The 17,154-nt window shown below is 36.5% G+C and overlaps 5 protein-coding genes and 4 non-coding genes across 9 annotated transcripts; 6 read left to right on the forward strand and 3 right to left on the reverse strand.

Annotated features, from left to right (window-relative positions):
• Positions 1-1,918: 1,918 nt before the first annotated feature.
• LOC131052144 (light-independent protochlorophyllide reductase subunit B) lies at positions 1,919-4,930 on the reverse strand. The gene has a single exon (XM_057986746.2). The coding sequence runs from the start codon at positions 4,928-4,930 to the stop codon at positions 3,389-3,391; it is 1,542 nt and encodes a 513-aa protein (XP_057842729.2). The 3' UTR covers positions 1,919-3,388.
• Positions 4,931-5,347: 417 nt separating this feature from the next.
• On the forward strand, positions 5,348-5,420 carry TRNAT-UGU (transfer RNA threonine (anticodon UGU)). Its single transcript has one exon. It is a non-coding gene; the product is annotated as a tRNA-Thr (tRNA).
• Positions 5,421-5,705: 285 nt separating this feature from the next.
• LOC131027549 (small ribosomal subunit protein uS4c-like) lies at positions 5,706-7,164 on the forward strand. The gene has a single exon (XM_057957634.2). It carries the CDS (start codon positions 5,706-5,708, stop codon positions 6,327-6,329), a length of 624 nt encoding a protein of 207 aa, XP_057813617.2. The 3' UTR covers positions 6,330-7,164.
• LOC131058859 (photosystem I P700 chlorophyll a apoprotein A1) lies at positions 6,370-12,068 on the forward strand. Its single transcript, XM_057992583.2, has one exon. The coding sequence runs from the start codon at positions 9,816-9,818 to the stop codon at positions 12,066-12,068; it is 2,253 nt and encodes a 750-aa protein (XP_057848566.2). The 5' UTR covers positions 6,370-9,815.
• On the reverse strand, positions 6,572-6,658 carry TRNAS-GGA (transfer RNA serine (anticodon GGA)). The gene has a single exon. It is a non-coding gene; the product is annotated as a tRNA-Ser (tRNA).
• Positions 12,069-12,093: 25 nt separating the features above from the next.
• LOC131027538 (photosystem I P700 chlorophyll a apoprotein A2) lies at positions 12,094-14,567 on the forward strand. The gene has a single exon (XM_057957624.2). The coding sequence runs from the start codon at positions 12,094-12,096 to the stop codon at positions 14,296-14,298; it is 2,205 nt and encodes a 734-aa protein (XP_057813607.2). The 3' UTR covers positions 14,299-14,567.
• On the reverse strand, positions 14,464-17,154 carry LOC131873237 (photosystem II CP43 reaction center protein; the record flags this gene model as incomplete). The annotated part of the gene is given in 1 exon segment (XM_059216250.1): positions 14,464-17,154. A coding segment is annotated over 1 exon segment (1,062 nt), but the record flags the coding sequence as incomplete, so codon positions are not given.
• TRNAM-CAU (transfer RNA methionine (anticodon CAU)) lies at positions 14,865-14,938 on the forward strand. Its single transcript has one exon. It is a non-coding gene; the product is annotated as a tRNA-Met (tRNA).
• TRNAS-UGA (transfer RNA serine (anticodon UGA)) lies at positions 15,819-15,905 on the forward strand. The gene has a single exon. It is a non-coding gene; the product is annotated as a tRNA-Ser (tRNA).

Here is a 17,154-nt window from a genome sequence, read left to right on the forward strand (position 1 = left end):
CTAATCGGAGCTATTGGGTTTAATTCATTGGTAATGAGATCGGTAATGAATAAATCGTCTAGCATTTTGACCCTAACCACGAGAGGTTTCATTTTAACATGCAGAAAATAACCTAAAAAAGAAAAAGAAGTCTTGGATAATTGAAGACTGCATATCCTATACGGTTGAAACCAAAGATGAAAATAGTATTGCCAAAAATGAAACAGATGATATCTACATTTTTTCACTTGAAGGTGCGTACCCTTTAGAGCCATAAGGGATCTTTCTCCATATCTCACATAATGGATGAAAGAATCCTTCAACAACCAGATCTTTTTTGTTGAAATTTTACGGGGAAATAGAACAATATCTTTGATCTTTTTATCAAAATGAGTTCGATCGGGAAAAGATCCATATAACAACGATTGTGAATTAAAAAATCGTTTAATAAGAGGAATTAAAAACGATTCGCATTCATACACATAAGAATTCCAAAGGAACAGGGAGAACCTCGTATTTTCTATCTGTGTAATCAGAGCTTTCTGCAAATTTTCTCGACTAAAACTATTTTTCCATTCATGGAGAATGGATCGTAATAAATGCAAAGAAGGAGCATCTCGAATCCAGCGACGAAAAATTCGAACCAAAATTTCCGGATGAATTGAGTAGGGCACTCGTATATCTGATATATAATTGGAATGCGGTAACTTATCCTCCATAAGAGGAAATAGGCAATGGATGGATCGGAGACTATTCCACCCATTCATTCCTTCTATGAAATGTTTTGATCGCATTGCGAACGAAACTTCCAAGACAATTGTAAAACCTTCTAGTATCGATTTAGAATAAAAATTCTTATTGCATTCAATCAATTTATTTGGATCGGAATTCCCGAATAAACTAATGGAATTAGTTTGTTTACGCATCCGACGAATTGAACGTTTTACAGTTAGGAAACTCAAAAAATTAGAAACTAAAATTTCCGTTGGTTCGGAGGAACCAGATCTATCTAAATGATGATCATGAGCAATTGCGTAAAGATCTTCCCGAAAAAAAAGCGGATATAAAAAGAATTGTTGCCAAGATTTATGTTTGTTTTCATTTCTTTGGAATTCACCCATTTTTTAAAAACCCCCGGACCCAAGAATAACCTCTTGGATTATTAAATGATACATGGTGCGATCTAGTTAGGACATAATAGAAAATATCTATCTGATAATTTTCTTCACATAGATCTTCATTCGTCATGAGGAAGAACGAAAATCTTTTATTTTGGCGGTCCGATCGCTCTCCTGACTCATGGAATACAATTAACCTGGTCAGTACACTATTTCTCTTACACATTTTTCTTCGAGTACTTAGGACTCATTGTGGATGTACAAACCCTGATTTACTACAGGGAAAACTTCCTTTATCGGTTACTAAAAGGCTCTTAACTTCCGATTAGTAAAGGGAATTCCTCGTTGAAATGAGGAACAGAAGCTCGTTCTTCTGGTTTTACTTATGATTCAAGCCATCCAGCTTTATCCATTGACTCACTTGACTTAATCACTCGCACTCTCAATTTATTTGATCTTATTTCAAGATCAATCCATTTTTTTTTATTATACATACATGTAAATAATATGTCTTTACATGCATGCATAATTTCTTGGATAAAATCCGCTTCTGATCAAAAAAGAAAGAAAGTTGAGATTCTTAGAACGACATGCTGCTTTTTCCATTTTATTTACTTTTCAGGATCAGTCGTAGCCTTACTAATTTTACCGATGGTATAGACGAATTTAGTAGTTCATCCGAATGTCTAAAAGACCATAGTCGCACTTAAAAGCCGAGTACTCTACCATTGAGTTAGCAACCCTTATTTGGAGAGATACAGTCGTAGTGGAATACGCAGTTACTTTAATCGATATTTTAACAATCGTTCTGATTGAACGACAGAAATAGAACCTTTAAAAAAAGAAATCATCAAGGGATATATAATTGAACTTTACCATTTCTGAATCAGATCAAGTGATCTTTCCGGATCAGGTTATTTCTGATCCGTTAAACGAATTCACCATAAAATGGTGGAGATACTCACTTTTATTATATTCAAAATATATGCTATTGTCAATCCCAAAATGTTGGGATTGACTGTTGGATTGGCACCATCTATAATAAGATGAAAAATTATTAGAAATAGAAAGAGAAGACCGTTAGGAATGGCAGTAAAAAAAGGTTTATATTCATTAAATATAATCAAATTTTTTCGCTTTTTATTTCCTCCATTCGGTTCGTTCTCGGTGGAACAGCTCTAATCTTTTTCATTTCCATACACGTTGAAAAAGATTCCTTATGTGCTTCCCTATATAAGATCGCAGGGCAAAAAAATACATGAAATGAACATATAATAAGAGAAATAAAAATGGATAATAAGAAAACAACCACGAAACAAAACGTGTATAATAAAAAAATCTTATATGATTGAAAGTTATTGATAAATTTATTGGACCTAGACGTAGACGCATTATTTATATCCCCCTCCCTTTTTTTAATAAATTTAAAGCACGTTTAAAATGATCAATTTTTCCCTAAAAATACCATGAACAGTTTCCGTAGGTTGAGCTCCTAATTCGAGAAAATGAACAATAGCACTATAAATTAAACGAGTTTCATTCTTATTCATTGGATTCTAAAAACTCAATTCCTGAAGAGCTCTTCGTTCGCTTCGAGACTTAACGTCAATTCGATAGGTAGCTCATTGGGCTAGATAAACAAAATACCTCCTTCTACCCCCCCCCCTGGAAAGCGTATATGAAGGTTTATCTTCATACGGCTCGAGTAATTGAAATAATTGTTTAATTAGGATCTCCCTAATTATAGAACAAATAGATAATATTAGATATCTTATTCCTTTTAATTATTAAAAAAGGAAAATGACAGATAAAATCTGTATTCTTAGCTCAAGTATGCTTGAGTTATCTTAAATAATAAGATAATATTACTAATAGAGTGGAATATTTCTCTCCACTTGCCGTCTTTCATCTATTTTTTTTTTTTTAGCTCGATGTAAACTTACAAAGTGGTTATAGCTCGTTGATTTAATTTACATTAACCCTAGATTCTGCCCCTAATTGAAAAAAAAAAAGAAATTGATACCTGGTCTATTAAACATATCTTTTTAAGGAGATAAATGTTGAGCTAAGAGCATCTTCGAGTCAAAATAGCGGATGCCATAATCCACAGAACTAATCATGTCGTTCAAGTTTCACGTTGCTTTCTACCACATGCTTTTAGACTCATTTTTATGATAAGATAGATCTCTGATCTGATACAAAATGGATATGTAATTATGAATAGTCATTAACTCAATTTCTATAATACATTTTGAATATATATATATGTATATATTCATTGCTCTAGTGAGCTAGGTATTCAACGCTTCTTTAGCTGCGTACATTACTTCGACAGTAATGGTTTCAATCCCCTTTTGTCGTGCAAATTTCTCAGTATTTCTTTCTACCTTTTCTCTGGCAAAACGAGGAATTTTACTTAATTCTAGTCGACTTTCAGGATTCCAAATTAGGCCTATATCCGTAGACAATGATTTGGATATTATTTCTTTAGTATCATGACCACCAAAAATATCTAGAAGATGGTCCTCCATACCCAGAGCAAATGAGTTATAAACTAGATCAGCTATTTGATTAGTACCTTCGTAACCTAGAAAGGGTCGGTATCCCAAGGGAAAGTTTTGTATATGAACTGGTGCAGAAATAACTCCACAAGGAATATCAAGACGTTTACCAATATGACGTTCCATTTGAGTACCAAATATTGCAGATGGTTCCATGTGAGCGATCATATCTCCTACCTCAGCATGATCATCTGTGATCAGTATTTCATCGCAGAAACCTTGAATTTGCTCTTTGAACCATTCCGCATCATGTTTGCAATAAGTACCTGCACAACTCACACGAATCCCCATTTCTCGAACAAGTATCTTAGTGATTGAAGCAGCGTGCGTTGTATCACCAAAAACAACTGTTTCTTTGCCCGTCAAATTCTGACAATCAATAGATCTTGAAAACCAAGCAGCTTGGGAAACAAATCGAGTCTGTCCGTCGATATAAGGTTCATAATCCACTCTTTTACTCGATGAACTAAGAGCCAAGGTATTCACATTTTTTTGAATCTGGCGGATCCACTCCGCCATATCTACAGCTCCCATGGGAGCTGTAGATATGTAAGGCATACCATATTCTTTATTTAAATACATTGCTGTCATCAAGCCCACTTCACGATAAGGAATTAAATTGAACCAAGCTTTTGGTAAATTTTTAAGCTCTTCTACAGATCCTCCTTCAGGAATTATTTGATTAATTTGGATGTCCAAATCTCGTAATAAACGTCTTAACTCACGACAATCGTGTTGATTATGAAAACCCAATGTAAAAATTCCAATTATATTGACAGAAGGCGCATCGGTTAGAAATTGATCCCATTTTTCTTGTCTATGACATCTATCTAAATAATATCGAACCACCTGTTCTAAAGTTCTATCCGCTGCTTGAATTTCATTTACTTGATAATGATCAACATCTGCAAAAATTACGTCGGAATCAGAAATTATGGATGCTCTATTCACAAAGTTCTGTAAATCTTCTTGCAAAATACTAGAGGTACATGTAGGTGTCAATATGATAAGATCAGGATGTTCCTCTTTATCTTTCCGGAGAATATTATCCACAACTCTTTCTTGAGATCCACGTGCTAGTACGTGACGATCTACTATGCTAGCAGTTGCAGCAGTAAAATCTCTTTCGCGTTCTAACATAGAACGCATTACATTGAAATAGTCATCTCCTAGAGGAGCGTGCATAATGGCATGCACATTTTTGAAAGAACTAGCTACTCGTAGGGTTCCAATATGAGCAGGACCAGCGTACATCCAATAGGCTAATTTCATAAATTAGACTTTATCTCTATCTCAATTTGATCTGTATTCCCATCGTACACCACAAAAATATCCCTTTCTATATTTAGATCTTATTGAAATCATATTTCCGTTCTATAAGTATAGTCTATGAAAGGATGAGAAATCAAAAAAGAATTTTTTTTCTTCTTATTTCTTTTTTCAATAATACTGTTCCACCTGGGACGGAAGGATTCGAACCTTCGGAATAACAGGACCAAAACCTGCTGCCTTACCGCTTGGCCACGCCCCATTGTTGCTTTATTTTAATAAATTAATATCAATTGACGCAATGTTTCATTTTAATCTGAATTGCATTATTCTAATTCGATTCACTATAATTCTAGCGATTTCAAAGAGATTTTTTCATTTAAGCCAATAAGTATGTGACTACATACTGCATGCATATGAGCCTGCTTAGCTCAGAGGTTAGAGCGTCGCACTTGTAATGTGATGGTCATCGGTTCGATCCCGATAGCTGGCTCGTTTTTATTCTTTTCATTTCTTCCATTATCAACGTTGAAATCTATGAAATAAGGAAAAGACTCTTCCATTTCTGATCGCCGGTCCGCCGGGTCTGCCCTGGCATAATCTGTTTCAACTAGAAATGAATGATTGAAACATATCTTTTTTTCTCTCTACAATAGAAACAAAATTGAAAAATAATTTGTTTCTCTATTTCTATAGAAAATAATTCCAATATTCGTACTCTTTATATTATTCCTCTTTCCAACATTATTTGTTCATTTCTTGAAATAAGGAGTTTTTTATGTCTCGTTATCGCGGACCTCGTTTAAAAATAATAAATCGTCTCAAAACTTTACCAGGACTAAGTAAGAAAACACCCAATAGAACGGAACAGCCTAGTAAAAAAAAACATTCTAAACCTCCTAAACCTTCTAAATATCCTGTCCGTCTAAAAGAAAAACAAAGATTACGTTTTCATTATGGACTTACAGAACGCCAATTACTTCAATATGTTCGTATTGCTAGAAGAGCCAAGGGATCAACAGGTCAGGTTCTATTGCAATTACTTGAAATGCGCTTGGATAATATCCTTTTTCGATTGGGTATGGCGCTTACCATTCCTGAAGCCAGACAATTAGTCAACCATAGGCATATCCTGGTCAATGATCGTATAGTAGATATACCAAGTTATCGTTGCAAACCCCAAGATTTTATATCTATAAAGGATAAACAAAGGTTGAGAGATAGAATTAATAACAATATAGATATTTTTCAGAAGGATAAGATGAGGGTGCCACCCCATTTAAATCGTATTAAAAAAAAGTCACAATATAGTGGATTAGTTAAAAAAATAATAGATAATAACCGTATCGGTTTGAAGATTAATGAATTATTGGTCGTAGAATACTATTCCCGTCGAGTTTAAATTGGGAATGAAAAGAAAGGATCTCTGCGCATCTGTCCCTCTGTATGTTACATGACAATGTCATTGTCAATAATACATTGATTGACGAATTATATTTTTAATATTTCTTTTTTTCCTTTGCCATACCTTTACTCTTTTTATTTTCTCTATCCCGAAATAGAAGGATATTGCGGGAGGATGAAAGCATCTTATTGGGTTTAGATTCATGAGAAAACGATGCAAAAAAGACTAAGGCGAATATACGGAAAGAGAGGGATTCGAACCCTCGGTAAACAGAAGCCTACATAGCAGTTCCAATGCTACGCCTTGAACCGCTCAGCCATCTTTCCTATACGATCTCTTCATTTGTCGACAAAATGAAAAGAACAAGTTTTATTATGTGATAACTTACTTTTGCATAAGTAAAGTATTTATGAAATCTGGCATAAAGACAAAAGAGTATTTTACCACACTCCTTCTTTTCTTCTTATTTCAAGATATTTTATCTTATTCGGGGTTTTATTGCCGATCCAATTGTGAAATTAAGCCAGATCTATTGATCCAGAATGATCCTATATATACATATATTATGAATCATTTTTCGGTAAGAATGAATGGTACAAATTATATCATAATGACTATACTCAATATATTCTATGTTTTAGAATAAGTATGAACACACACGATCCTGATTTTATCAAAAAGCAGAAAATTGACTCTTCACCAATTTACCGTTTACTTGCTCGTTTGATCCTTGGGATCATGAGCAAACGAGTGCGATATTTCTTAAATTTGCATATATAGATATAAACATTGTCTAAAATTCAATTTATTGTTCATCAATAAATTGAATGAACTCTTTCAAATATTCCCATTTTTTCTTTATTTAGAAAAAATGATAATGTTTACATATTTGCGATCGTAAGGAAATCCATTTATTATACTATTGTGCATTGGAATATAATTTTGTTCATGGAATCATTTCCGTATGGGGAATAAAAAAAAAATTATCAAATTTATAATTGACTATGCCTAGATCTCAAAGAAATGACAATTTTATCGACAAGACTTTCACAATTGTAGCGGATATATTATTGCAGATAATCCCAATGGCTTCAGGGGAGAAAAAGGCATTTACCTATTACAGAGATGGTGTGATTTGATATTTTTTTCTTTCTGCTTTTTCTCGTTTCGTAGAATGGCGGAATATTTATTAAGTTAAGTTAAAGAAAACTTACGCTTAGTGAAGGTGAGTTTTAGAAATAGAACAATTCTTTCTGTCGTGTATCCCCGATTTATGCAGCCTTAGATGCTTTGATCTTCTGAGATTCTAGTATTAAGCAAAAGGTTATATCTATTACATAGATGTTAATGGTCAAATCTATATGATAGGTATGCATAGGGGAAAAAGCACTACGCGTTAAAATCGACAACACAAATGCTTCGTTATAATACACAAAACCTTTTTAATGAAGGGCTAGTTAGAATGGTTGAGGCAACAAACATCCATCTCGTTTGTATTTCGGATACCGCTAGAACCATCGGAGACTGTTGAAGTGAATAATCCCCGTAAAATACAGTGCGTTAAGGACAAAGAAATTGGTAGAGGTTATGTTTATAGTGCTAAGCTAAAATACTTGGTATTTAGAAAAAAATCTTTGCAAGAAGGATAGCTAGAGATTCATCGGAAATACGCTAGTTCCTGTTAATTCATAATATAAGAAACTATTTTTTTGTCCATTTAATGGATTACTTCCCTTATTCTGTAAAAAAAGGAGGAGCCGTATGAGGTGAAATTCTCATGTACGGTTTTGAAGCGGAGATCATTTCAATTGAATGAACGACCGTAACGAATGTCAGCTCAATCCGAAGGGGAATATGCGGAAGCTTTACAAAATTATTATGAAGCCATGCGACCGGAAATTGACCCCTATGACCGAAGTTATATATTATATAATATAGGTCTTATCCACACGAGTAATGGGGAACATACTAAGGCTTTGGAATATTATTTCCAGGCATTAGAACGAAACCCGTCTTTACCACAAGCTCTTAATAATACGGCCTTGATCTGTCATTACGTGCGGCTATCTGTACTATAGAATGAATTCGTTTAGAACTACGGAAAAGAAAAAAAAAAGAGGCTTTCTACATATGCACCGTCCAAAACAACGGTTTTTTATCAGCTGTAGTCAAAAGAATATCCCTCATAGGAGCCCAAATATGAATCGGTAAATATAGCCTGGATAGTCCATGGATAAAATAAAATCAATTCAATTGATGGAAAAAGCACCATAAAGATCAATTATTGAAAGTTCGGGCTGATACGATCAAATCTGCTCATGGGCAAAAAAAAGGATTCAATTTATGTAATAGGGTTGATTTACTAGGCTATTGAGCAGTGGTGTAGCATCGGATCCTAAAGACGTGAAGTACTTTCCTGGTAGGAAAGTATTCTTCAAAATTTCTATACAGAACATAGATAGTTACCTCTTAAAAAGATTTTTATCTGATCTAATCTGAAGTAGATCTCTTTATTTCTAATACTTCATCTTTTTTAGGGTGGGAGAAAGGAGAAAACCTGATCATTTATCGAAAGTGAAGTTTGAAACTCATGTCATTGACCCATTCTGTTCTTTCGGTTAACCTGAACGTATTTCTTCTATTTTGGAAGTTTGGGTAAAGGACTAAAGAATAGTTGATTGAGCCGTATGAGGTAGGAAACTCTCAAGTACGGTTCTAAGGGAAGAAAACTTTTAGAAGTTGATCTATCCCGACCGAGGAGAACAGGCCATTCAACAGGGAGATCCTGAAATTGCGGAAGCTTGGTTTGATCAAGCTGCTGAGTATTGGAAACAAGCTATAGCGCTTGCTCCAAGCAATTATATCGAAGCACAAAATCGGTTAAAGATTACAGGACGTTTTGGAGAATGAAAATGTCTCGATTACTATACTGCGAAATCGTCAAGAATATGAAATTTATCCAGACAGGATAAATCCATTTTTCATACTATTCGAGCGAATTAGCTTCTCTTATTGCATTGTCATTATAAAAAAATATGTTTAAAATAAAACAAAGAATACTTTCTATGGATCGTTAATGAAAAAAATCTTTTCTCTATGGGCAAATCCCGTCCAGAGATATAATTTATTAAAGATTCATTAATAATTTATCAATTCAAAGTTCTTTTGAATTATAAAAGTGATCTGTAACATATGGGTCCAGAGATATGGATAAATAAATCTGGATATGAAGATAATGATTGTATTAATATTGATATCTTTTTTTACCACTCGACGGGAAAGACGTTTTATATCTCGCAACGGTCCATTAAGCACCTATCAGATATGTCATAATAAATATGAACACCTGTCTCAAATCGACTTCCCTATCATAGTCGCTCTAGTTTTGAACTGGGAAATAAAGAGAGGAACGAGTTGAGAATATATCTTTTTTTTTATTCGGCGGGTTTTTTCTCATGTCTCGTCTGGAAAGAGGAGAACTCAATGACCATTCGTTCACCGGAACCAGAAGTAAAGATCATAGTGGATAGGGATCCTGTTAAAACCTCTTTTGAAAAATGGGCTAAACCCGGTCATTTCTCAAAGACACTAGCCAAGGGACCTAATACTACCACCTGGATCTGGAACCTACATGCTGATGCTCACGATTTTGATAGCCATACCAATAATTTGGAAGAGATCTCCCGCAAAGTATTTAGTGCTCATTTTGGTCAATTAGCAATAATATTTATTTGGCTAAGTGGGATGTACTTTCACGGCGCTCGCTTCTCCAATTATGAAGCATGGCTAGGCGATCCTACTCACATTAAACCCAGTGCTCAGGTAGTTTGGCCGATAGTAGGCCAAGAAATTTTGAATGGAGATGTGGGTGGAGGTTTTCGAGGAATACAAATAACCTCTGGGTTCTTCCAGATTTGGCGAGCATCCGGAATAACTAGTGAATTGCAACTTTACTGCACCGCAATTGGTGCATTGATCTTTGCAGCGTTAATGCTTTTTGCTGGTTGGTTCCATTATCACAAAGCTGCTCCAAAATTGACTTGGTTCCAAGATGTAGAATCCATGTTGAACCACCATTTAGCAGGGTTACTAGGACTTGGCTCTCTATCTTGGGCAGGACACCAAATACACGTTTCTTTACCTATTAATCAACTCTTAGATGCTGGAGTGGACCCTAAAGAGATACCACTTCCTCATGAGTTTATTTTAAATCGTGAGCTTTTAGCTCAACTTTATCCCAGTTTCGCTAAGGGATTGACCCCATTTTTCACCCTGAATTGGTCGGAATATTCAGATTTTTTGACTTTTCGCGGAGGACTCAACCCAGTAACGGGGGGTCTGTGGCTGACCGATACTGCACACCACCATTTGGCTATTGCAGTTCTTTTTCTAATCGCTGGTCATATGTATAGAACCAATTGGGTTATTGGTCATAACCTCAAGGATATTTTGGAAGCTCATAAAGGTCCATTTACAGGGGAAGGACATAAAGGTCTTTACGAGATCTTAACTACTTCATGGCATGCTCAATTAGCTCTTAACCTAGCTATGTTAGGGTCTTTAACTATTGTCGTAGCTCACCATATGTATTCTATGCCTCCCTATCCATATCTAGCTACTGACTATGGTACCCAACTGTCTCTGTTCACGCACCATATGTGGATTGGTGGATTTCTCATAGTTGGCGCTGCTGCACATGCAGCTATTTTTATGGTAAGAGACTATGATCCGACTACTCAATACAACAATCTTTTAGACCGTGTTCTGAGACATCGTGATGCAATCGTATCACACCTCAACTGGGCATGTATTTTCTTAGGTTTCCATAGTTTTGGTCTATATATTCATAATGATACTATGAGTGCTTTAGGACGTCCTAAAGATATGTTTTCAGATACTGCTATACAATTACAACCTATCTTTGCTCAATGGGTACAAAACACTCATGCTTTAGCACCCAGTTTGACAGCTCCTGATGCAACAGCAAGCACCAGCTTAACCTGGGGAGGCGGCGATTTGGTAGCAGTAGGTGCCAAAGTGGCTTTGTTACCTATTCCATTAGGAACTGCGGATTTTTTAGTACACCATATTCATGCATTTACTATCCATGTGACTGTATTAATATTACTGAAAGGTGTTTTATTTGCTCGCAGTTCTCGTTTAATACCCGATAAAGCGAATCTTGGTTTTCGTTTTCCTTGCGATGGGCCTGGTAGAGGAGGAACATGTCAAGTATCTGCCTGGGATCATGTCTTCCTAGGATTATTCTGGATGTACAATGCAATTTCGGTAGTAATATTTCATTTTAGTTGGAAAATGCAGTCTGACGTTTGGGGTAGTATAAGTGATCAGGGAGTGGTAACTCATATTACAGGAGGAAACTTTGCACAGAGTTCCGTTACAATTAACGGGTGGCTTCGTGACTTTCTATGGGCACAAGCTTCTCAAGTAATCCAATCTTACGGTTCTTCATTATCTGCCTATGGCCTTTTATTCTTAGGTGCTCATTTCGTTTGGGCATTTAGTTTAATGTTCCTATTTAGTGGCCGTGGATATTGGCAAGAACTTATTGAATCTATTGTTTGGGCTCATAATAAATTAAAAGTTGCTCCTGCTATCCAGCCAAGAGCCTTGAGTATTGTCCAAGGACGTGCTGTAGGAGTAGCTCATTACCTTCTGGGTGGAATCGTCACAACATGGGCGTTCTTCCTAGCAAGAATTATTGCAGTAGGATAATGACTAGGAGGATTTGAAAAGCATTATGGCATCAAGATTTCCAAAGTTCAGCCAAGGCTTGGCCCAGGACCCAACTACTCGTCGTATTTGGTTTGGTATTGCTACTGCACATGACTTTGAGAGTCATGATGATATTACCGAAGAGCGTCTTTATCAAAAGATTTTTGCTTCTCACTTTGGTCAGTTAGCTATAATCTTTCTGTGGACCTCTGGTAATTTGTTCCACGTAGCTTGGCAAGGCAATTTCGAAGCATGGGTCCGCGACCCCTTACATGTAAGACCTATTGCTCATGCAATTTGGGATCCTCATTTTGGTCAACCGGCCGTAGAAGCCTTTACCCGAGGAGGTGCCCCCGGTCCGGTCAATATTGCTTATTCCGGTGTTTATCAGTGGTGGTATACAATTGGCTTACGCACTAATGAAGATCTTTATACTGGAGCTCTTTTCTTGCTATTTCTTTCTGCTCTCTTTTTAACAGCGGGTTGGTTGCATCTACAACCTCAATGGAAACCAAGTGTTTCATGGTTTAAAAATGCCGAATCTCGTCTCAATCATCATTTGTCAGGGCTTTTCGGAGTCAGTTCTTTGGCTTGGACGGGGCATTTAGTTCATGTCGCTATTCCTGAATCAAGAGGAGAACACATAAGATGGGATAATTTTTTAGATGTATTACCGCATCCCGAAGGGCTGGAACCACTTTTTACAGGTCAGTGGAATCTTTATGCTCAAAATCCTGATTCCAGTAGTCATTTATTTGGTACTACTAAAGGGGCGGGAACTGCTATTCTAACTCTTCTCGGGGGATTTCACCCACAAACACAAAGTTTGTGGCTAACTGATATCGCGCATCATCATTTAGCTATTGCATTTGTGTTTTTCATTGCTGGCCATATGTATAGAACCAACTTTGGGATTGGACACAGTATAAAAGATATTTTAGAAGCACATGTTCCTCCGAAAGGCTTATTAGGACGCGGGCATAAGGGTCTTTACAACACAATCAATAATTCTCTTCACTTTCAATTAGGTCTTGCTCTAGCTTCTTTGGGAGTTGTTACTTCCTTGGTAGCTCAACACATGTATTCTTTACCTGCCTATGCATTCATAGCGCAAGATTTTACTACCCAAGCTGCATTGTATACTCATCATCAATACATTGCCGGATTCATTATGACAGGGGCATTTGCTCATGGAGCTATATTTCTCATTAGAGATTATAATCCAGAACAGAATAAGGATAATGTATTGGCGAGAATGTTGGAGCATAAGGAAGCCATAATCTCTCATTTGAGTTGGGTTAGTTTATTCCTAGGTTTTCATACCTTGGGACTTTATGTTCATAACGATGTTATGCTCGCTTTTGGTACTCCAGAAAAGCAAATCTTGATTGAACCCATATTTGCTCAATGGATACAATCTGCTCATGGTAAGACCTTATATGGTTTTGATGTACTCTTATCTTCAGCAAATGATCCAGCATTCAATGCTGGCAAAAGCTTATGGTTACCCGGTTGGTTGAGTGCTATTAACGATAATAAAAATTCACTGTTCTTAACAATTGGTCCCGGAGACTTTTTGGTTCATCATGCTATTGCTCTAGGTTTGCATACAACTACATTGATTTTAGTAAAAGGTGCTTTAGATGCGCGCGGTTCTAAGCTAATGCCTGATAAGAAAGATTTTGGTTATAGTTTTCCTTGCGATGGTCCGGGACGGGGCGGTACTTGCGATATTTCGGCCTGGGATGCTTTTTATTTAGCAGTTTTCTGGATGTTGAATACCATTGGATGGGTTACTTTCTATTGGCATTGGAAGCATATTACCTTATGGCAGGGAAATGTAGCTCAATTTAATGAGTCTTCCACTTATTTAATGGGATGGTTAAGAGATTATCTTTGGTTAAATTCTTCACAACTAATTAATGGATACAATCCTTTTGGTATGAACAGTTTATCTGTATGGGCGTGGATGTTCTTATTTGGGCATCTTGTTTGGGCTACTGGATTTATGTTTCTTATTTCTTGGCGTGGATATTGGCAAGAACTGATTGAAACTCTTGCATGGGCTCATGAACGCACACCTTTGGCTAATTTAGTTCGATGGAGGGATAAGCCGGTAGCTCTTTCCATTGTTCAAGCGCGATTAGTTGGATTAGCTCACTTTTCTGTAGGCTATATATTCACCTATGCAGCTTTCTTAATCGCCTCTACATCAGGCAAATTCGGTTAATTCTTTTTCATTTTATTCTAATATTTAGATTTTCTATCTAATCTCTATGCATAAAAAGAAAGAGTAATCCACGTAATACTTCTCCATCTCAAATTTGATCTATATTATTTATATAAACTAGCTGAATCATTATGGCAAGAAAAAGTCTCATTCAAAGAGAGAAAAAGAAACAAAGATTGGAAAGGAAATATAATTTGCTTCGCCAATCTTTGAAAAAAGAGATGAGCGAAGTCTCATCACTGGATGATAAATTGGATATTTATAGAAAATTACAATCTCTACCGCGTAATAGTGCACCTACACGTCTTCGTCGACGTTGTTTGAAGACTGGAAGACCCAGAGCCAATTATAGAGACTTTGAATTATCCGGATATATAATCCGTGAAATGGCTCACGCATGTTTGTTGGCTGGGGTGACCAAATCGAGTTGGTAGGTTCAAAAAAATTGCTTAAAGTTATTATTATGCTATCCTCCCTCCCTATATAGGAGGGAGAATAGCATACCCAAGGGATTGCTCGATGTACCCATTTTGGGGTATTATAACAAAGGTAATATGAGGGGATAGCGCGGAGTAGAGCAGTTTGGTAGCTCGCAAGGCTCATAACCTTGAAGTCACGGGTTCAAATCCCGTCTCCGCAAAGACACAATAAGTTTTTATATCCAAAAAGGATGGTTCATCCCATTTATCTTGGCCTTATGTATAAAGAAGATAAAAAATATGACTAAACGAATAACTAATTCATAATTCTATTCTATACTACAGATGGGCGGGTAGCGGGAATCGAACCCGCATCTTTTCCTTGGCAAGGAGAAATTGTACCATTCAACCATACCCGCATTTGACTCGATATATGGGTATAATATATACCCATATATTACCATTCTATGTAGGTCAATTTTTCAATTTGAATAGACTGATTGATCAATTATCAATCATACTAATAAAAAAAACCTCTCCCTTGAATACTCTCATTACCTGGTTTTTTCAAATTTATCGTAAATTCCCTTGTGAATAATTTATGATGCCCCCTAGAGAGGGGGGAGAGGGAAATTTGAAACCCAAAAGATCTTAAAACATATCTTAAGATATGAAAGAATTTAGAATACCTACTAAAAAGACTGATCCAATCCATAATGATACGCCGGAAAATAGTACATTTTTGTTACTTGACCAACCATTAGGAGAGGCAAGTGCGACAGGTACACCAATCACTAGTAGAGTTGAAATTGCAATTAATGCAAACACAGACGATTGGAACGCAATAGTCATGGTTGTGATCTTAAAAAGTTTCCAACAGATTCAAAAGGCTATACCATTCGATCCCTATCCGGTCAATTTTGAGTAAAATGCACTACGGATTTTTATTTGATCATAAATAAATCGAAATTCTCAAATTTTTCTTTTAGTATAAAAGAATCAATTTTATTTTTATCATCATGATATATATATATATATATATCACTGATAGCCCTATAGACAGATATTATCTGTCAGCATAAAATGAGTTATGCTAATTCGGGAGAGATGGCCGAGTGGTTGATGGCTCTGGTCTTGAAAACCAGTATAGTTCAAAAACTATCGAGGGTTCGAATCCCTCTCTCTCCTTTTGTTCATCGAACAACTAAACCTAACTTACAAAAAAGAAAAATCCTAGATAGAACTTAGTTCAGTACCAAAAAAATGCTCGGCTATATTCTATAGCCGAGCAACAAGGATTCAGCTGGAAGAATAATGACAAAGGATATAACTATCCCGCCTTTCAATAAAGATAATATCTAGTTTTATCTCTGGTTTAATTAAGAGGGGTCATGGAAAGAACAGGTTCAAAATCACGATCAATTCCTTTCTCAAATCCTGCTGCAGCTGCACGAGCTCTTCCTGCATGCCACAAATGACCTACGAAAAAGAAAAATCCTAGAACAAAATGAGAGGTGGCTAACCAACTTCGAGGTGAGACATAATTGACCGCATTAATCTCGGTAGCTACACCACCCACAGAATTTAAAGAACCTAAAGGAGCATGAGTCATATATTCTGCTGAACGTCGTTCTTGCCAAGGTTGTATGTCTTTTTTCAGCTTACTCAGGTCCAAACCATTAGGACCTCTTAGAGGTTCCAACCAGGGAGCACGAAGATCCCAAAAACGCATCGTTTCCCCTCCAAAAATAATTTCTCCAGTAGGAGAACGCATAAGATATTTACCTAAACCAGTAGGCCCTTGGGCAGACCCCACACTAGCTCCAAGACGTTGGTCTCTAACTAGAAAAGTAAATGCTTGTGCTTGAGAGGCCTCTGGGCCGGTAGGTCCATAGAATTCACTGGGATAAGCTGTATTGTTAAACCAAACAAAACAACAAGCAATGAAACCAAAGACAGAGAGAGCCGCCAAACTATAGGATAAGTAAGCTTCTCCGGACCATACAAACGCGCGGCGAGCCCACGCAAAAGGTTTTGTTAAGATGTGCCAGATACCACCGAAGATACAAATGGAACCTAACCACACATGTCCTCCAATTAGATCTTCTAGATTGTCAACGCTAACAATCCATCCCTCCCCTCCAAAAGGGGATTTAAGTAAATAACCAAATATAGTACTTGGGTTAAGCGTAAGGTTCGTAATTTTTCTTACATCTCCACCGCCGGGAGCCCAAGTATCATATATGCCACCAAAATACAAAGCCTTAAACACTAGGAGAAAAGCACCAACACCTAGCAAGATTAGGTGAATACCTAAAATTGTGGTCATTTTGTTCCTATCTTTCCATACATAACCAAAAAATGGAAAAGATTCTTCTAAAGTTTCGGGTCCAATTAGTGCGTGATAAATACCACCGAAGCCTAAAACTGCAGAAGA

Source organism: Cryptomeria japonica, unplaced genomic scaffold, assembly GCF_030272615.1.
Source record: "Cryptomeria japonica unplaced genomic scaffold, Sugi_1.0 HiC_scaffold_1274, whole genome shotgun sequence".
Classification (NCBI taxonomy): Eukaryota; Viridiplantae; Streptophyta; class Pinopsida; order Cupressales; family Cupressaceae; genus Cryptomeria; species Cryptomeria japonica.

Excerpts from the sequence above, each read along its gene's own strand:
- LOC131052144 (XM_057986746.2), bottom strand. The coding sequence starts at position 4,930 with ATGAAATTAGCCTATTGGATGTACGCTGGTCCTGCTCATATTGGAACC.
- LOC131027549 (XM_057957634.2), top strand. The coding sequence starts at position 5,706 with ATGTCTCGTTATCGCGGACCTCGTTTAAAAATAATAAATCGTCTCAAA.
- LOC131058859 (XM_057992583.2), top strand. The coding sequence starts at position 9,816 with ATGACCATTCGTTCACCGGAACCAGAAGTAAAGATCATAGTGGATAGG.
- LOC131027538 (XM_057957624.2), top strand. The coding sequence starts at position 12,094 with ATGGCATCAAGATTTCCAAAGTTCAGCCAAGGCTTGGCCCAGGACCCA.